The 20,973-nt window shown below is 47.5% G+C and overlaps 1 protein-coding gene across 4 annotated transcripts; it reads right to left on the reverse strand.

The window, feature by feature from the left end:
* Positions 1–15,722, reverse strand: CDC42EP2 (CDC42 effector protein 2). 4 transcript variants are annotated; one of them, XM_083591940.1, is made up of 3 exons: positions 15,621–15,722; positions 4,370–4,572; positions 1–4,190 (listed from the first exon to the last, which is right to left on the reverse strand). In XM_083591940.1, the coding sequence occupies exon 3, from the start codon at positions 4,176–4,178 to the stop codon at positions 3,456–3,458; it is 723 nt and encodes a 240-aa protein (XP_083448066.1). In that variant the 5' UTR covers positions 4,179–4,190; positions 4,370–4,572; positions 15,621–15,722; the 3' UTR covers positions 1–3,455. The 4 variants fall into 4 exon arrangements, with proteins under 4 accessions (XP_083448066.1, XP_083448068.1, XP_083448065.1 ...); XM_083591942.1 differs by having other exon boundaries at positions 4,370–4,575; positions 15,621–15,678; XM_083591939.1 differs by having other exon boundaries at positions 1–4,572.
* Between the last annotated feature and the right edge of the window lie 5,251 nt (positions 15,723–20,973).

Here is a 20,973-nt window from a genome sequence, read left to right on the forward strand (position 1 = left end):
TATTTTTAAATAAGTTTAATATCTGTTGCAGGGGAGCCCAAATATGATCAGGACTGCAGTGATGGCAGAGGAGGCGTTAACTCTCATCCCTGTGGCGATTTTCTCCCACATATGGGTACCTATGCTTTTTCATTAAAGCTGCAAAGCACTACTTCAAGAGAGCCATTTGCAATGGGAAATTGAAGCTCCCCAAACCCCAGAATTGTGCTTCCAAAGGGTTTCTCCCTCCCACTGTAAAACTGGAAAGAGAAAAAAAACCAACCTGGATCTCCCATAGCACATCCTAAAGCATAAGAGCAGCCTTTTGGATCAGGCCAAAGGCCCATCTAGTCCAGCATCCTGCTCTCACAGAAGCCAGCCAGATACTTGTGGGAAGCTGCCAAGCAGGACCTGAGTGAATGCACTCTCCCTACTTGTGATTCATAGAATCATAGAATTGTAGAGTTGGAAGGGACCATGGGGGTCATCTAGTCCAGCCCCCTACTATGCAATAATCTTTTGCCCAATTCCCGACAACTAGATATTCAGAAGCACACTGCCTCTAACAGTGGAGGCGGAACACAGCCATTGTGGCTAGAAGCCATTGATCTCATGATGAATTGGTCCAGTCCTCCTAAGTTACTTGCGATGGTCGCCATCACTGTCTCCTGTGGGAGTGAGTTCCATAGTTTAACTATGCACTGCATAAAGAAGTACCATCTTTTGTCTGTCCCAAATCCTCCAATATTCATTGGAAAGAAGCCACTAAGCACACATGTACGTATTAGCTCTACCCATCAACCTTGCCTCTCCCCTGTGGATAGCTCAGTTGTCATGGGTAAAATCAGGGTCATGGGTTCAAGCTCCACATTGGGTGAAAGATTCTTGCATTGCAGGGGGTTGGTCTGGATGACCCTTGTGGTTCCTTTCCAGCTCTACAGTTCTAGGATTCCCTCCTCCTTTCATGCTGTTTGTCTCCCCACCACCACCAACATCCATCTGTTCCTTCTTTTTAACAGTTCATACACAGCACAGAAGGGGAACCTTATTTCAGCCTGAGGGCCACATTCCCTTCTGGGCAGCCTTCCAGGGGCCACGTGCTCGAGGTGTGCAGGGCCAGAAGCAAAAGTGGCCAGAGCAACTAATTGAAACGTTACCTTTGCAGTTTCTACACCACGTTCTCTGGCTAGGCAAGCAGGAAGCATCATCAGTGTTCGAAGACACACTTCAGTCAAGCAAAAACAGAGGAAATGTGCGAAGCAGCACCAGTCCTGGGAAGGCCCTGAGGGCCAGACAGAGAACTCTGAGGGCCACATTTGGCCCCTGAGCCCAAGGCTCCCCACCCCTCCCTGATATAAGTTGCTGGTGCTGTATCATAAATAGCTTTGGGGGACATAAAAATAAAGATTTGCAATATTCAAATTCAGGGCCCCTTTTGAATTTGTTTAAATCCAACCCAGCTTTCTAGTGAATTCTGGAGAACCCACAGTGAAACGCCACAGATTGGAGTATCTAATTCTTGGAACAAACCCAGTACGCATCTGGCGAGGAGTCAGTCCTCGAGGAAGCCATGCTATCAAGGAGAGATTTTTAAACTTGGCTTAAGGCCAAAGATGCTCCAAAGAAGCTGCAGCAGCAGTCTCTGCCCAAAAGTCACTTGGGACGCTGAAAATGGCTTTCTTGGCGAAGCCTGCCCCTATTCGAGAGTCACCTTTTGTCATGTGCCGTGGGACTGACAGCATCCTAGCATCCTGACGGGGTCCCCTTGCGAAGCGGCCTTTGCAGCGACAGATGGGCCGGATGAGAAACGGCTGCCAAACAGCCAGTTGCCTGGGGACAATGCCAGGCCACGGTTTGTTAGTTTAACAAGCCTCTATTTATTCTTCCCCTGAAGATGCTGAAATGGGGCTTTGTCTGCTTTGCTGGACAGCCGACTACAGAAGCAGCCAGGATGGTGCAGGAAAAACCAAGCACAGGAACGGCCAAAAGAGGAGAGCCGCAGCCACGAGGCAACCCTCTCTTCTGAACAATATAACCAAATACTGTAACAGGAATCCAGGAAGCTGCCTTATACCATTGGTCCATCTCACTAACAAGCAGTAACTTTCTTGATGTTCAGGCGATGGTCTCTCTCCTGTGCTACCTGCAGATGCCAGGGATTGATTGAACCAAGGATCTTTTGCTTGGATGTGCTCTGCCACTGACCTGCAGCCCTTCTGCTAAAAAGAAAGTAAGATTCCAGTCCTCATGGTTCTGAATAAAGAGTGGATTCCAATAGGGACATAGGGAGCTGTCTTCTCCTGAATCAAAACATGGGTTTAACTAGCTCACTGACGGGCAGTGGCTCCCGACAGTTTCAAGCAGAGGTCCTTCCCATGCCTACCTAGAGATGCCAGGTGTTGAACCTGGGACTTCTGCATGCAAAACAGGTGCTCCACAGCTAAACCACAGTCCCCTCTATGAAGTTGGCTGCTGAGTCACCACCAAGGAGTGGTGCCCTGTAAATAAACCAATTTAACACCCCATCTTTCTTCCATCAGAGAAGGAGAAACACACACAGGGGAAATGGAAATAGTATGAACTATGGACTAAGGTTCAGATCTTGGCGTTTCTAGTTAAAAGGATCAGGTAGCAAGTGATGGGAAAGGCACCTTCTCTGCTTAGGACCCTGCCATCCATCATAGCAGATGATCCTGATCTAGATAAATAGTGTGATAGGCAGCTCCCTAAACTGCACCAGCCACAGCCAACCTGTATGACTCAGAATCTTTTCCCATGAAATTCCACCATAGGAATGCCTCCCTTAACTATTCATTAACATGGCCATATTACCAGCTTAAGAACTTAAATGAGAGATCCTGACTCCTGCTTACATTCCAACGCTAGAAACACGGCTTCCTCCTCCCTCCAGCACGGGACGATCTGTGACGACTGCTCAGAGCGCCGTGCCGCCCTTCCCATCAATGAGCAGCGCAACATCGTCCACGCCACTCCCACTATAAAGAATGTACAACAACACACACCTCTTCACTGTTGAGGTTTTCTTCCCCAACCCATCAATTAACCATCAGCTTTTCAGAATCCACACCCATAACATTTGTTCACGAGGGTAACTTAACAGATGCTTATTAATTTATTGCTTTGCTTCCAATACAAGTTTCAGTAGAAGGGTGTGTTTTTATGTGTGTAGAGCCTGCCAAGAGCACACAAGACAGGGACCCATCTCAGCTTTTGTCGAAACGGAGTGCTGCATTGTAAGGAGGAAAGCCTGCATTCTGCAAGATGCTCTTTGAAAGCTGGGAGGAATTATATTACTTGTGAAGCTGCACCAAAGGATCTCACATAGGTGCGTGCGCGCACATCCACGCCTGCACACGCACCCCCAGTCACCCAATTTAACAGCAAAACACTCTCTTATGTACAAAAAGGCTGCGCTTTCAAAGTCACAGGTCCCCCTCCGCCGGCCGCCTTTCTCATTACGTCAGGATTTCCTGTCTGCCGGAATCCTGCAACGGAGCACCCACATCTGCCGTCTGGTGCTTCTCCATCACCTGCAGGACGTCGTCCAAAATTGACGGCCCCAAGTCCACGTGAAGGGAGAGCAGGGAGCCCGCATGGGACATGAAAGCCTTGTCTTTGTTTTCTTCCCCTGAGAACCCATTCACAGAGGCCGGGCACTTGCCGTTGGCGGTGCCAAGGGGTTCCGAAGTCCTAGCAGACACAGCGCAGGGAGGACTCAGCGCAAGGTCATTCGTCTGGGGAGCGGCTTGGGCTTTGTCGTCAAGGTGCAGGCGTGGCGGTTTGGGCGGGGCTTGAGCAGAAGGCAGGGTCAGCGCCTGCAAGCCACCGATGACCGGCAGGGAGATGGCGTTTTTGAGGAGAGGGGAGGGGATGTCCGAAGGCGGCGGATCGTAACCTGAGATGGTAGCGGTCCTCGAGAACTCGAAGGGCACCATATACTGGCTGGTGCCACCTGGACTCACGTTGCCCTCTGTCCTGGGCAGGAGGTGGAACTTCCCTTGGAGAAATGAGATGTCACCAAACATGTCGTTCTCCCCACCGCTGCCAATATGAATCGTGTGCCGGAAGTCCCCTAGCGGTGGGCTGATCATGTCTGAAGAGAGGATGTCTCGCAGTTTCTCCTTCTTGCCCCTCCTGCTTCCTCTTTTCAGGTAGATGGGCACTTTGGTGGTGGACATCTTTGTCGACTGCTGTAAAGGAGGGGAGGGGGGAAGAAGAAGGGCCGTTCAGTGCTGGCACTTCAGATTGAAAACAATCATCATCAAGTCAAAACCAGGCCGGTTAAAAGGTGAAGAGTCCTTGCAAGACAGGAGGTTATCAGCCACAATGGGATCGGCTTTCAGTCGGGCATGAGCCACTAAAAAATTACCTAGAGGTAAGTTGATTCTGTTGGCAGGACGTGACCTTACGAAGGATTCCCCGGCAGCTGTGCACCTGAGAAGTTCTCCAATGCAGAGGCCGAGCCACGGGAGATTCCAACAGAACTTCAAGAAGTCAATACAAGAGGGAAACCCCAGAGCCACCTCAGGCTGGATAAATTCCTTCCTTCATAACCAGAATCTGTGTGCAGTTCTGCTAAGGAAGAAGAAAAGAGTGATTGAAGTTAAGTTAAGAATTCTGTTTTAACAATCGTCCAGTTGTAATTTAAGCCCAACCATAGAGGGATGGACTACGTCTCAAGGGTAGAGCATCTGCTTTGCATGCAGAAGGTCCCAGGTTCAATCCCTGATGGGGAATCCTATTCACCCAGAGGACCACGTTCCCTTCTGAGAACCCTATTTCCGTGATGGGCGGGGCCAGAAGCAAAAGTGGGTGGAGCAATGAGCACACATTTTACCTTTGTGCAGCAGGCTAGTTTCTACACCAGGTGTTGGGAATCTTTGGCCCTCCAGGTATTGCTGAGCTACTATTCCCATCAGCCATCGCAAGCATGGCCAATGGCCAAGGATGATGGGAGTTGTAGTTTAGGAGTTTCTGTAGGGCTGAAGGTTCCCCCCTACATATTCTACACTCAACCCCTCTCTATCCTCCCTCCAGGCAAGCATTATCAGACTACACTCAGGCCAAGCAAAAACACGGCTGGTGAGGAGCATGGCCGGGGGAGAGTCCCGAGGACCGCATAGGGAGGCTTGGGAGGGCCACATCCATTCTCTAGGCCTGTGGTTCCTCATCCCTGAACTAAGAGCTCTCTTTGCTCACCTCATAAGGGCCAAATCTGAAACCTGTGTTGTTTGGGATTGGAAGCACTTCTTGCTGCCTTGGGCCCGTCAAGGTCATCTCCCTCTCCTTCCCAGAATACCTTCAGGAAGGGCTGGCGTGACCAGGCAGGAGACACTTCCTATTCATCTGACCCCCTCCCCAGGCATAGAGTGAGGAAAAGGAGCAGCAATGTCCCCATGAAGAGCCTGGCTGCTGGATCAGACCAAAGGCCAACAACAACAACAATATACACCATTGGGCACCAGGCCTTTGTTTGATTAACACATTATACCCCTTTTAGATGTTTGTGGAAGGGGGACCATCATCCCATTCTTACAGTGGCCAGCCAGCTGCCCATTGGGAGCCCCGCTACACAGGACCTGAGGGCCAACAGCGCTCTCCCAGTTTTGAATTCCCAGTAACTGATATTCAGAGCAATACTTTTGCTGCTCATTTTAAAACAGACTTTCTCTTCACTGTGTTTGTTCAGTTTTTCGAGCACCACTTAGAGGCAGAGGTGGCAATTAAGCAGCATACAGTGGTACCTCGGGTTAAGTACTTAATTCGTTCCGGAGGTCCGTTCTTAACCTGAAACTGTTCTTAACCTGAAGCACCACTTTAACTAATGGGGCCTCCTGCTGCCGCCGTGCCGCTGAAGCACGATTTCTGTTCTCATCCTGAAGCAAAGTTCTTAACCTGAACCACTATTTCTGGGTTAGTGGAGTCTGTAAGCTGAAGCATATGTAACCTGAGGTACCACTGTACCTGTTTTTGAAATAAATAACAACTAAAACGGCTGATCCCAGCGCCATTTGGCAGGGGCTCTGCTCCCTGAGGCATTAAAAAGCAAGGACACCCCAGTCCATGTGGCCTGGCAGGGTCTGAACAAGCGAGAGCGTTCTGCGGCCGACTCGAAACAGGTGGCTGCTCTGTCAGGGGTGGGCTGATGGATAAAGCGGCCTTTTGTCTGAGCGCCTGGCAGGGCGCTGGTGCACACCAAAGCCTCAAGAGCATTGGCTCGGCGCACTGCTGACAGAGCAGGTTATCACGAGCAACTGTTTAACGGACGAGCCAGGAAGGGAAGGATTTAAAAGGGGAAACGGGCCTCATTTGCAACAACCGCAGAAAAGCAATCCAGGCAGCTTTCTCTCTCTCTCTCTTTGCAAGCGGAGGGTACACAACAGAGAACAATACGCCAGCGGCTGAAAGAAGCTGGGCCCACAGCTCCAATGCGCTGCTTTGGACAATCGCCACTTGTTCTCTTGCCCCACCAAATGCCACACACAAACAGCCATGCCTCTGGGCTCAAAAGCACTGCTGCCGAGGTCGCCAACCCAGAAAAAGCAGCACAGCTTGAAGCAACAGCAGCGGCAGATTTGAGGTTTTCCTCCAGACTTCCTCCACAGAGGTTAGACGGGTCAGAGTTCATTGGTTAGAGTACCTGCTTTGCAGGCAGAAGGTATCGGGTTCAATTCCTGGTATCTCCAGGTAAGGTAAAGGTAAAGGGACCCCTGACTATTAGGTCCAGTTGTGGTCGACTCTGGGGTTGCGGTGCTGATCTCGCTTTATTGGCCGAGGGAGCCGGCGTACAGCTTCCGGGTCATGTGGCCAGCATGACTAAGCCGCTTCTGGCGAACCAGAGCAGAGCACAGAAACACCATTTACCTTCCCACCAGAGTGGTACCTATTTATCTACTTGCACTTTGACGTGCTTTCGAACTGCTAGGTTGGCAGGAGCAGTCCTGACTCAAATCCAGGAGAGCTGCTGGCAGTTGGCGTGGACCAGGCTTCTCCAACCAGATGCCCACCGGGTGCTTTGGACTACAAGGCCTATCAGCCCCAATCAGCAACTGTCAAGAATGATGGGAGATGTAGTCCAACAGCATCCAAGGGGCACCAGGTTAGGAAAGGCAAGTGAAGGGCTTGGTATCAGGTGATTTTCTACATACCTAGGGCTTCATCTGCATCATAGATTTAAGGCTGTACGATACCACTTGAAACAGCCATGGCTTCTGCCAAAGAACCTTGGGAACTGTAGTTTGTTGAAGATGCCGAGAGTTGGTAGGAGACTCCCCTCACAGAGCTACAATTCCCAGAGTCCCCTGTGTAGAGGGATTGATTGTTAAACCACTCTGGGAATTGTAGCTCTGTGAGGGGAATAGGGGGCCTCCTAACAACTGACAGCTCCCTTGACAACTCCCAGGATTCTTTAAGGGGAACGTCATGACTGGTTTTTTGGGGGGGGCTTTGGGGGGAGAGCCATGATTCATCTTTAAATGTAAAGTGCAGATGGGGCCTAGGTCAGGCAGGGGGTGTGAACATCCACCTTTAAAAAGCCAAAAATATCCAGGGACTAACAAGGCTTCCCATTTATCCCTCCCCCACCCAATTAAAATTTCGCAAACCCACAAAAAGAGTGTATGGGGAATTTGCAAGAGATTTCGAAAGGTCCCCTGCCTGAGCAACCAACCCCACGTTCTCCCAAGATTCCACTAGGTGGCTGTGTAAGTCCAGGTAAGTCCCGTTTCTCAAAGGAGCAACTCTGGCTCCTCTCAAGAGCAACCACAAACCACCAACCAATTCTTTAAACCAGAGATAAGGAACCTGTGGCTCTCCGGATGCTGTTGGGCTTCCAACTTCCTTGATCTTTGCCCATGTTGTCTAGGGCAGATGGGAACTCTGTCGGTAGACCATGAGACAAGGAACAAATTCCAGTTCACGTTTGTCCCTTTAGAAAACGGACCATTTCAGGTTTACAGTTCAATTCAAGTTCATCCCAATCATCCTCGGCAATTTTCTCCCTAAGCATTCATAATGCTACAAGTTGCTGAGCTAAAGTGTAAAAAGGACTGAAGACTAAGGAAACGTCAGTGTAGTGGAAATGCGAATTGTTTCACTTATTTTATTTATTTATTTATTGCCAACAGTTATGCCCTTTCAGCTTAAAGGCTCACAAGAGACTAAAACCTGAAAAAACACAATAAGAGAATGAACTTGAACTAGAAACTGTCCCAAGTTCTACTGCAAAAAAAAAAAAAGAACTTAATTCATGTTTAGTTCACCTGGCAATTATGGGAACTTTCAGGTGTAGTTCAGAGATTTTTTTGAACAAATTCAGCAAACTTCATTAGACCAAACTAGTTCATCCCAAGCACCGAGTACACCTATATCCAACCCTCGTCTCCAAAGACATCAGGGGAGACACTGGCTAACTTATCTGCCTCTTATCTTTGCAACAACCATAGGTGAGGATGAAAGAGACAGGCCAATTTGAACCTGGGTCTTCCAAATCCTATTCAGACACACTCTAACCCCATAGGCCACACTGGTTTGAAATCAGTTTAACTGGCACTGCTTCCTAAGATTCTCTGTGCAAACTGAATCCCTATCAAGTTGCAGTTCCCTGACCAAAGACTAACTTCTGATTAGACATGCATAAGACTGGGACACTGAACCGCTATTAAGATGGTGGTGCAGTCGTGGCTTCCCATTCCAAGCTACTTGGGCACTGCACTCACCGCAGGTGTTGCTTCCAGGTGGCGTTCAATCATATACCACCAAATTCAGGTTGCACAAGTCAATTTGGAGCTCTTGCACAACCAACACACTGTCCATCCCCATGCCACAGAAATCCAACTTTTTGCAGAGAAAATGCATCAACCCTTGCTTGATGAAACGTCATCTAAACTCCCCAAAAATCTGAACGAATGCTCAGGGAACAGGTCGCACGCCATCTAACCTCCCTGCAAACAGATTGGGATGAACGTTCCACATTTTCACCAAAAAGGACACGTACTTTCATCCCTTGTAACCTTTTGCCTCCCCCATCCTTCCCTCCTTTGGTTCTCTCCCCATCAATGAATTTTAGATTGTGATATCAGCCAATCTAAAATTGCCCATGGGGTATCAGCTCCAGCCAAGGCACAACAGATAACAGCAACAATCAGGGGAAAGAAAGACGTAACATCTTGCAAGGACAGGAAGAAATACCAAGGACAATATAATTGCCACCCACAAGAAGATCAAGGATACAATTTGAGTTCCTCACTTGAAGTTTTATAAATCATTTAATGTGTCAGCACGAATAGAAGTTATTAATACTGCAGTGGTTGAATAAGGGATTATTATGATGACCGGAATGTAATTAAAACTGATGAGATTTCGGAACGCAGAAGTAAAGAAAATCATCAAATCTAGCACGCGGGGCCCCCCACTCTAACTATATTATATAATTCACTAATTGAATGATTCTTATTAATAATTGTATTATAAATTGGTATTGTTATAATGAGGCTATTATTGGACTGTAATTGAAAACTAATAAAAAATTATTACAAAAAATAATAATATTGGAACGGGGTGCCAAATTGAATAAAATATGGGGGGAGGAGGTAAACTGCACGCTACATAATCAATCGCATGACGCAGTGCACAGACACCTTTTTAATGGCAACACTCATCAACTTATGGGGAGGGCGAAGGGACCTCAAGCCCTAGCTAGGAGTCAGCTCCTATGGATTGGAAACAGCTCAGGGCAGGGACCCCGCCTTTGCTGCTTATGTTACAGTGAGCTGTGCACCAATTAATGGTGCTGAATTAACGCAGCACAAAGGAAGCGAGAGCAGGTGGCAACAGCAGCAGCAACAAAGGCTTGCCAGTGATCATGAAAGCACTTTTTGAGCAGTTTGAAGATGCACCTCGAGGTGCCAGAGCAGCTGCACAGAGGGAGAACAAGAACGAGATGGGCAGACACTTGCTATGGGGTTGTTTTAGCCTGGAGAAATGGCGGCCTGACATTCTTCAAAGACCTGAAAGGCTGCCATATAAAAAGAAGGCAAAGCCTTCATCCCCAGGGTGCAGCAGGACTAAATTTAAAATGGGCTGAAGTTAGAAAGGAGATTTTGGTTGAACTTTGGGGGTGGGGCTCTCCTTTTTACTGTGCATTAGTGATCGTTTGCGCTCACGATGGAAGTTACCCGCGATTCCACTTTCAGGACAATTTGCACCCACCAAAGCTGCAGAGCAGCTTTCTAATCGGGGAATGTCCCATAACCTCCTGCTGAAATTCTGTAACTTTTCGTACCACAAATGTACCAGAGGGCAGGGGGCCCACTGTCCCGTTCTGGGGCTGGTCCACACTTCCACTCTGTCTGTGACTAGAAAGCACAAGTCCAAGCTGTTTCATGCTTGACCCACCCTTTCTAGTCATAGGTCTGAGTGGTTTTCCCCTTGCCCCACTCCTTAGGGGAAACCTGTTCTTCAGTGCTAAACCAGAGCAAACTCAAATTGCTGTTTGCTCTGATTGAGCGCTAAAGAGCACTTTCCCCCAGGATGAAAACAGCAGGACGAGAGGCAGTGTGGATGAGCCCCTTGTTGCACTATAGCTCAAAGTGCGCCCTTGCAGACAACAGTGGAATGATGTGGCCTGTATAAATCCACTATCATTGCATCAATGAAATGTTGCACAATGCACTTGTAAAGGGCGGTCAGAATACTCTTTATTACTGATCCTTTATTACTGTGTTATTGGATTAGCATTTTAGATATTTTTAATTATACAGTTTTTTTTTAAATTCTGGTTTTAGTTTTTTCATTTGCTGTATCAAGATGTCATCAGATGTCAAGGAGATAAAGAACTACACAGCTTCTAGAAGACATCTAAAGGCAGCCCTGTATCGGGAAGTTTTTAATGTTTGACACCTTACTATGTTTTTATATGTGCTGTAAACTGCCTAGAGTGGCTGGGGAAACCCAGCCAGATGGGCAGGGTATAAATAATAAAATTATTATTAGGTTTTTTTGAAGGTAAAAAGCCACTGACAAATAAATAATAATAATAATAATAATAATAATAATAATAATAATAATAATAATATGGTAGCTTCCTAGTCCTACCACTAACTGCCTAGAAATCTGCCAGGAAATCCATATCTACTTTCTGCGTGCTATGTCAGTGGAAGTCTTCCAGCAGAGGCTTGACCAAGCTCTCATGGGGTGCCCTTCGCCTGGATTTCCTGCCTCAAGCAGTGGAATGGGCTGTATGAGGCCTCCTTCAACTTTAGGGTCCTGTGAATCAGTGTTAGAAACTCAGATATATGGCTCCTTAAACCAGGGTTTAAGGCTACAGCCACCAAAACGGAATGTCTAGTTGCCATTTTGGGACCAGACAGCTCAAAAGTCATACTTTTTAATACGACTTTTTGATTTCTGAAATTCGCTCCGATAAAATATCACGGATAGAATTTTACAGGTTGTGTTGTTAGTGTGTGAAAACAGGCAAGAACCAAGGATCCCCAGGCATGATGGTGAAGACATCAGGTGCCATCCTGGCACTCAGGTATTTTCACTTGGATGCTGCTGTCTGTGAAAAGCAATATTGGGAGGCTGTGAAACTGCAGCAAAATGTGCTCAACTCCTTCCCTGCAGACTGTTTCTTTCTGATCCAAGCCGCCATTCCGCTTGCTAGCACTCATGACAGATAATAAACCCCCACATGGTCAGAGGCTTTATACTGCTGACCAACAGAGGATGAGGGACACATGAACGACAGAAGGCTACTGTCTCCATGCTCTGCTTAGATGGATTTCCTGGAGGCATTTGGCCAACCAGGGGTTAGAAACAGGATACTGGACATCTAAGAGAATTGGGCGACCTATTCCAATAGGAATTATCAAAGAGAACCTCCATACTCAGATGCAGTCCATCTCCAAGAACCCAGGTGTTAGGGAGATGAACAACAGAGGGTGGCTGAAGCAGTCTGAACACTTGCAAGCAGAACACAAATGTTAAAAACCACCATCAAATCACAGCTCACCTCCATTTACACAGGTGTGTTCTCCTGCAATTTGTTTTTCTTCCCCCCCATGAAAAAAACAACCCTGAAGTTTCATGAGGACCAGCACCTTAAACCAACCTGATCTGTGATTTTTACTGTGCAGTAAAAACTTTGTTTTTTTAGGAGATCCCATGTAAAAATTCTAGAGACTCCGTTTTCATTTTACCACACCTGATGTTTATCCAGGTCCCAAGGGAAAGTGACGGGGGTGGGGGGGGTGTTTGTCTGTCAGCAGGTAAGGAGATGGGGAGAGCAGGGCGCACTGCCTCCAAATGTGCCCACAGGTCCAAACATGCCAACCACCCATGTTTCCTGCTTTTACCACTGTCCCCATTTGAAGCACAGGAGGACTCCCATATGAGTACATAAAGACATATGCACAGGGAGAGAAGCATGGGAACCCATGGGAATTTTCCCCTGACAAGGATGCAGGCAGAGCAAAACACTGAATGAAGAGAGCAGGCTAACACCTCACAAAACCAACAATAATTTTCCCCGTACATTTGCCTAGCAACTGAAAACGCTTACGAAGAGAAGCCTTCCATCCAGCTTCCTCTGCCCCCCTCTCCCGGCACTATGTCATTTATGTGCCGTGCCCAGTTAGCCCACCCACCGACCCCTCTGTATCCATTTCAGACTTCCCACAGCCCAAGTAGCATCCAAAGATAGCTCCAGCAGAGGGGAGCGGGTTTCTAAAGTTACAAAGCAGCTCCCCGCCCTCCGCCAAGGTATTGTCCAATCTAAGACCCTGATGCAAGTTTCACGTGTGCTCACCTGTTCTGTCAAATCAATGCCGTTCAATTCGGATGGGTCTTTAATAGCTGGGCAGCAATGGAAAGGACTATACATTGGGGCAACTTGGAGAGGGGGTGAAAGTAGGGTGGACACTTGCAGAGGGCTTTATATAGCCCAGAAGATGAATCTCTGGGGGGTCTGGTGGTGGGGAGAGAGAGAGAGAAAGCACTACAATGACGCCAGCTTCTAAACCCGAGAGTTTATAGTTACTCTGCCAGGCCTGGAAGCTCAGAGACGCCCTCCTGACCACCACACCCCTGTTGTAAAAGGTCCAAGATTTATTTCACACACACACAAATGTAGCTGCCAGGTTCCATTCCTTAAATACAGAGAGGTGTGGAAAGCCGGGCCAAGACAGATGGGAACAGACATGTCTGCTTGCCATCTGGCCAGTTTTTAATTTATATTTAAGAGAGAGAGAGAGATTGGTTGTTGTTTTTCACTTTTCTTTTTTTTTAAAAAAGAGATCTGTCTTCTGCCCCTGTATTATTCCAGAATTATCACAGTTAAAACAAAACAAAACAAAACAGAAACAGCTGACATTACATGATCAAGTGTTCCTTTCTAAAATGCAAAGTGCCAGGGTTTCCAACGTGCCCAGCAAAGCCCAGCCTGGGCTGCTCTTATGCCTTCTACTTCATTTGCTTCCAAGGCCATCCCAGAATAAATATCCCCTGGGCTACTTGCAAACAAGGCAATGGGCTGCACCCAATGCTATTCCTACTCAGAGGAGACCCACTGAAGTTAGTGAGGATGAGTACGGTAACTTGGGCCCATTCGATTCTCTGGGAAGAACTTAGCTGAATACAACCCAATATTAAAAACAGTACGCTATCATAAAAAACAATAAAAGAAAGCAAGGCAGTCAAGGATAGGAAGAAATGAGGAGGGGAAATTGTTCACATGAGCTGGATGAGCATCTAAGTGCAGGTAAGGGTGAACGAAATGAATAAAATGGGGTCGGCACACTAGGGATACAAGGAACAGCTAAAGCAGCTTTTGCCAGCCTGATGCCACCCAGATGGCTTGGACCAGTAAAAAACATCTGGAGGGCACACAGTTGACAAAGGTTGGACTAAAGCATTTTTGACAGAGGCGGAGAACCTTTTTTTCTAATGAGGGCAACATTCTGGGCAAGGAGAAAACTTGACAGGGGCACATGAGGGTGGAGTTGGCACCAAGAAAAATGAGAAGGATACCCCTTTCTCTCTTTTTCCACCATCTCTTTTCCTCTCTCCCTTTTACCACCCCATCCATCCAATTTTCTCCCACTGCCACCTGCATGAAATTAGACCGAGGGCCAAATGTGGCCCTCAGGCTGCCTCCACCCTCAATTTAGTGCTGTGTAGCTTAGAAAGAGACAACAGGAAGAGGGGAGAGATATATCTTGGGTCACCTAATAAAGTTTGACAGGCAGCACATTGAGAATGAGACACTTCTTTGCACAGCATGTTTAACTTAGTAGAAACTCCGGCCACAAGATGTTGCAATGGCAGGGACCACTGCCCAAAATGGCTGGGGTGTGGGGAAGAGGCAATAAATTCCGGGTTGGGGGGGGTTATCAGAGGCTATGAGTCAGGATTGTTAAATAGAACCTCCCCATCTGCTAAAAGAGAACTAGCAAAAAATAAATAAAGCGGGAAAGGGCTGTTGAATTTGCACCCTGTTATCAGGGTTACCAGGGAGATCTGAGCAGCATCTATCAGAAATAAGACTGGGGTCGTCCTCACGTAAAAATAAGGCCCACTGGACTCAACGGGTCTTCCTTCCGGATAGATATGTACAGGATTGTATCACTGGTGGACCTTTTTGCAAGTTTTCTGCGACCCTCCTTAGATCCAGTTGCTTCTGCGAGTGCTATAGACACAGGAGCAGAGGCTGGTAAAGGTTGTTGGAAAAAAGCTGCCGGATGCAAAGTGAAGTTCTCTGCTTCGCACCCCCCCCCCGCCCCGGTTGCTCAGGGAGGGGCTAGGAAGTAAGCAAACCCCACCAGCCGCTCTCCGCACTCCTTCCAGTAAACTCTCGTTCCTATGGCACACGCTGAATGTTGGATCCCCGGAGGGGAAGCTGGGAGATCCCGGAGCCAAGCTCTGTATCCTCCTTAGACACCCCGCGCCCGCCCCGCCGCGTGGCTCCCTAACCATTGCGCGCAACGCCCGCCGCAAAACACACACACATCCCGTTCTAATTAATCTAGAATGATCTCAAACCCGCCAACTCTTGACATCTCCAAGGGGTAAGAAGCAAGGAAGTGAAGGCACCTCTAACGACTCAGGAGCAGCTAACCCAAAACAGCACCCCAAAAAACTTTCCACCCCGCCCAGTATATCTCTTTTAAAAAACGGTGTTCATACTTCGCGATTGGGACTGTGCTGTAGAATGTGGAACGATCAACGCGGAAGAATGGTCGGGGGTGAAAAGAGTCGGGTAGAAGGAAAAGAGAGATCCCCCGGTTAGGTTTTTACCAGGTAGGAACTGCAACCCTTGGGCCTCTGAACATGTGCAGAGTGCCTTCTCCAAACACTGCAAATCTCCCTCTCCTTACAACACCAGTAGCATAAGTTGGGCAAACCCTGAACCCCGGCATCTCTTCAGGGCGTTGTCAATGGGATGGATCCCTATCCAAGAGATCACAATGATCTGGATCCCCATAATAAATACAGAGCCCCCTAAAGATCTTGCGGGTCAGGGACGCAGCTTTTAACCAGGTCTCCCTCCCACCCCTGAACACTCCGTATTTTTAAAGGCAGTTTCCTCATTCTCCGCTCCCAATGCAAAGCCGTTTACTCACCCCGGGCTCGCAGCTGGGCGGCGCCGGCTGCTCCTTTTCCTGCGGCAACTGACGAGCAAAGAAGGAGCGAGCTCCACTAGCCTGCAATTGCCACCCACCACAAAGCCCCGCCTCCCCGAGGCCACCAGCCAATCCAAGGCGGCTGCTCTGATCGGCAAGCCCCGCCCTTCTCTCAGACTCCTCCCCTCGCCGCTTTTCTGCTTTTTTCTTTTTTAAATTGCATATTGCAACAGTCTTTTAAGGAAGCGAAACCCCTGGGCTTGTTGTGACCCAAGAGCCCCTGAGCGTGTGCAGAGGAACTTTGATTTTCGCTGCAGCCGAAGAAAGGCTACTTACAATCCCAGACTTTCCTCCAGGGGAAAGGACGATAGTTCAGCGCTGACGGCAGGGGCTTTTTGGGTTGCAGAAAAACGCAAATTCAATCTCAGGAATCTCATATAGAAAATTATCAAGCAGCCTGTGATGGGAAAGACCCGTCTCTGTGATCCTGGATTGCTGCAGCCAGAAAGAGTGGAAAATCCTGAGCTATATAGCTTCCTGTGTGTCCTGTAGAAATACCAGCAGCATGGAAATTCAAGAGGAGGTATTTATTTTCCTGCTTTCCTGGGGTTTTAAGTTGCCTTCTTCAGCTGTAGTCAAAGTTCCTCTGCACATGCTCAGGGGCTGTGATATGTTAAGCAGTAACAACCAAAACCAGATCCTTGAAAAAGCGTGGCACACCCCCAAGTAATCACATCCTGGGTTGTTGGTTTGAGCTCCACCTTGGGCAAAAGATTCCTGCATTGTAGGGGTTGAACCTTCGCGGTCCCTTCCAACTCTACAATTCTATGAACTCCCACAAACACGAAATTCGGAGTCCGATCAGAATGCACTATTCTGGGTAGATGACATCCCTGATACTGCTCTTTCTAATTGTTCCCTTAACACAGGTGCCCTGCACCAGACGCCTACTGCCTGTCCAGGAAAGAAAGAGAGCTCTGAAAACCCAAAAGCAGATACAGTGGTACCTTGGGTTACATATGCTTCAGGTTACAGGCGCTTCAGGTTACAGACTCCGCTAACCCAGAAATAGTACCTCGGGTTAAGAACTTTGCTTCAGGATGAGAACAGAAATTGTGCTGCAGCAGCAGGAGGCCCCATTAGCTAAAGTGGTGCTTCAGGCTAAGAACAGTTTCAGGTTAAGAACGGACCTCCAGAACGAATTAAGTACTTAACCTGAGGTACCACTGTACAATGAGGCAGCCTCACCCATGTTAAGTCACAGGTTCAGACCATGGGCCCTTCCACACTTCCACTTCTCCTATGATTTCATGTGATGTCAAGTCACAGGTCTGTCCTAGAGGGTTTGGGGATTTTTTGTTTGTTTTGTCCCACTGCTTTTGCCAGGAAAACCCGTTGTTTACTGCTGAATTGGAACAAATGCCAATCTGCAGAAAACCCGATGGACATTTGTTCCAATTCAGCAGTAAACAGCGGGTTTTCCAGGGGAAAGCGGTGGGACCAAAAAAATAACCCTCTCAGACCCATGACTTGAAATCACGCTGGGGTAGCTCAGTTGGTAGAGCATGAGAGTCTTAATCTCAGAGTTGTGGGTTTGAGTCCCACACTGGGTGAAAGATTCCTGTGTTGCAGAGGGTTGGGCTAGATGACCCTCAGGGTCTCTTCCAACTCTACAACTCTATGACTTCTATGACAAACAGAAGCGTAGATGGGCCCTGAGTCATGGAACCTGTGCTTTAGCCGCTGACCCTGTTTCATCACACGGCAGGTTACTGGAACACCAAGGTGATCTGCGTCAACGGCTCACAGCTCACCATTCATTCGGCAGTGACACAAGTGCCTCGGCAGGAGTGCCAGTTATGTCTGCCGGGAAATCCCCCGGAGCACTCAGGAATCCATCAGTCAAAGGGTCCCCTGTCCTCGCAGAATTGGAGTAGCTACATTCAGCACAAACGTCCTCAACAGGGAACGGCAACAGACTCACAGGAGCCTCCTGATCAGCAGAGTATTACCATTCCACTCAAGGGTTAAGGATATGCCCAGCTAGGTTTGTTGGACCACTGATATACTGAGAGAGCCCCATGGTTGACATGGAGGCCAGGAAGTCCCACACTAGTCCGTTTGAGGCAGCCTTGGGGCACCCATTAACTACGAACCCCTAAATCTGGGATCCACTCTAAACCTGTGCCAGAGTTTTGCAAACATTTTGCAGCAAACCCCCCCCCCCCCCATTTTGCAATGAAAACCCCGCAGCTGGGTCACCATAAAGGTACCCAGCCCACCTGCCCAGCTATATCCTCCTTCCATTGTCAGAGGCACAGGTAAAGAAGCACCTTGGACTTTTGCAGAAGGGGGGAATTAAACTGGAGTTCCTGGATTCAGTACAGTACTGTGTTATTATCAGTTTAAGCCCCGATGCTGTAGAACTGTGTTAGATTCAGAAGTGGGAAACTCACATTCAGATCCTCATAGTTATGCAACTCAGTGGGTGGCCTTTGGGGGAAAGTCCGTTTTTGGGCTAGACCACCCTCACAGGGCTGTTGTGAAGATAAAATGCAATTAAGGGATATGTTTTTAAAGCCCTCAGGATATTGGGTGTGGAAAGATTGTCTCCGTAAATAATATTTGGGTGTGTCTGAAGTTGCAGCTTTGTGGATCTAGAGTTGGTAACTTATAATCTTTCAAGTTAAGAATGGACAGGGTGGAAAATTACTGCATAGTGGAATCTAAGAGGCCGAGCCTGCAATTCTACACACACTTACATGGGAGTAAATCCCACTGAACGCCATGGGACTCATGTCTAAGTAAACATGCATAGCACACAACAGTGGTGCTTTTTCAACCTCTATTTATTCTTATGTAGATAAAAGCATTTATAAACCATTTAATATTTTTCAAAATCCAAACCTCTCCCCTTTCATTTTTGAAATTATTTTTATTAACAACTTCTAATAATATACATATGTACATACATATATAAAGAAGGAATATAATGATAATACAATCTATTGCTTTAATTCACAATCAGTGCTTATGAACAAAAAAAATAAACATTGAGTAATTACTAATAATTAATTTGCAAACATTATAATACTATCTCTACAAAATTCCTAATAGACTATTTGGTTCAACGTCTTGTATTTTGTTCCACTAGTACATAATAAAGATATGCCATTTTTAAATGTTTTTATCATGTTGTCTTCCTTTTCTCTGATTAAATTTGTCAGCTTTATCATTTGAACAACCTCCCATGCCCCAGCTGTTGGGGGGGACTGGATCCCCCCCCCAGTTATAACTAATTACCATGTTAATAAATGTGAAACCAGATGTCTGTCTTACAATAAAAACAAATCCTTAACAACAAAAAGGAAAGCTAATGGGTTAATTACACAGGAGGATGCTTGAAACTAAATATGGAATAGGCATGCCCATAAAACTGTATCTCCCAATGTCAGGGAGCTAACTTTAAAACTATTGCACAAGTGATACACCACCACCCTGAGGAAACTGTTCTGTGTCTTAGAACATTTTCTTCCTCTTTGGAGGGGGTGCCAACTTATTGGTACATATGTGGTGGGAATGCTCTTGTGTACCAACATTTGGGGCGAGAGTGGTCCAGGAAATATGCTCCATCACTCTTCACAGGGAGCACTGCAAGGATTTTCATAGGGTGGCATAAGATCCATAGCATCAGAGCATAGGGCAAGCTGCTGTTTTGGGGGGTGTGGGGCGGGGAATAATGCCAAAGTTGAGGGTGGCCTGTAGGCAGAAAAGGACACTTTTGAATCAGTTTGGTTTCTGTTTATTAACTTTGGTAACGTAGTGGAACACAGTTGCTTGCTGTCAAAAGCGTATGCTACCCTATTTTTCCTCCCTTACCCTAAAAACACAAGAGCTCTGCTGGATGAGGCCAAAGGCCCATCTAGTCCATCACCGTGTTCTCACCAAATGCCAGCCAGATGCCCCTGGGAAGCCTGCAAGCTGGAGATGGGGAAACACCTGTGATTCGCCCACCTGCAATTCCCAACAACCAGCATTCAGAAGCCTCTGATACTAGAGGTAGAGCATTGCTGTCATGGCTAGTAGCCATGCATGGACCTCTGAGACTTCTAGACTAAACCTCTGAACCTCCAAGCCACCAGAAAGCTACCTCATCTCAGATCAGATCGCTGGTTCATCTACTATAATTTTGCCTGCTCCAGGGGTAGCCAACATAGTCTCTTCCAGATATTGTGGGATATAGCTCTCATCAGCTCCAGCCAGCATGGCTAATGGCCAGGGATGAGATCTCTATGCACGCAAAAGGGAGAAAAACAGAAATGGTCCAATAGTGTGTGTGTGTGTGTGTGTGTGTGTGTGTGTGTGTGTGTGTGCGTATTAGCTGTACATAGTCTTAAGTCGACTGTGCTCCTACTTTTCACCTCCAGACAACTTACTTGCATTGTCTGTATGCTTTTGTACACAGATATAGTAAAGCAGTGATGTCTGGTTTCGTTTTGTTTTTGGTTAACCAGGGGAGCAGAATTTACTTTTCTGTTTTCGTTCTGCTTGAGTTTAAAAAGGTAAAGGTAAAGGTACCCCTGCCCGTACGGGCCAGTCTTGACAGACTCTAGGGTTGTGCGCTCATCTCACTCTAGAGGCCGGGAGCCAGAGCTGTCCGCAGACACTTCCGGGTCACGTGGCCAGCGTGACAAGCTGCATCTGGCGAGCCAGCGCAGCACACGGAACGCCGTTTACCTTCCCGCTGGTAAGCGGTCCCTATTTATCTACTTGCACCCGGGGGTGCTTTCGAACTGCTAGGTTGGCAGGCGTTGGGACCAAGCAACGGGAGCGCACCCCGCCACGGGGATTCGAACCGCCGACCTGACGATCGGCAAGTCCTAGGCTCTGTGGTTTAACCCACAGCGCCACCCGCGTCCCCTGCTTGAGTTTAGTCGTACAATATTTATTTAAAAATCCAATTATAAATTTAAAATTGGCAGGATATATACCCTGTAACCCTCCTCCATTTCTCAAACGGCTGTCATTCAGATGGTTCTTATTTTTAGGCAGAGCCAAAATACATGTTCAGCATCCCAGTGCAGATCCCTGAGCCCCTCAATGGGGCAACTGCTCAGTGGATTGGGCCCCTAATCTTTGCATATTTCCCACACTGTTTACCCAGATGGCGGGAGGAGGGAAGGTGGAATTAAAATTGCTTTTTGCCTGCTTAATCAGCCGCCTGAAACCGATTAAGAGGCTGTTAATGCACATATTCACAGGGAGTAAAGGAGAAAGTGAGAGAGTTCTAATTAAAATGCCGCACGTTTTAAACCTGTGATTAATGCATTGACCTGCTGCTGGTTCGCTGCCA

Source organism: Podarcis filfolensis (genome assembly GCF_964270895.1).
Source record: "Podarcis filfolensis genome assembly, chromosome: 16".
Lineage (NCBI taxonomy): Eukaryota > Metazoa > Chordata > Lepidosauria > Squamata > Lacertidae > Podarcis > Podarcis filfolensis.

What these genes read in the sequence shown, in the direction of transcription:
- CDC42EP2 (XM_083591940.1), bottom strand. Translation starts at nt 4,178, where the DNA reads ATGTCCACCACCAAAGTGCCCATCTACCTGAAAAGAGGAAGCAGGAGG.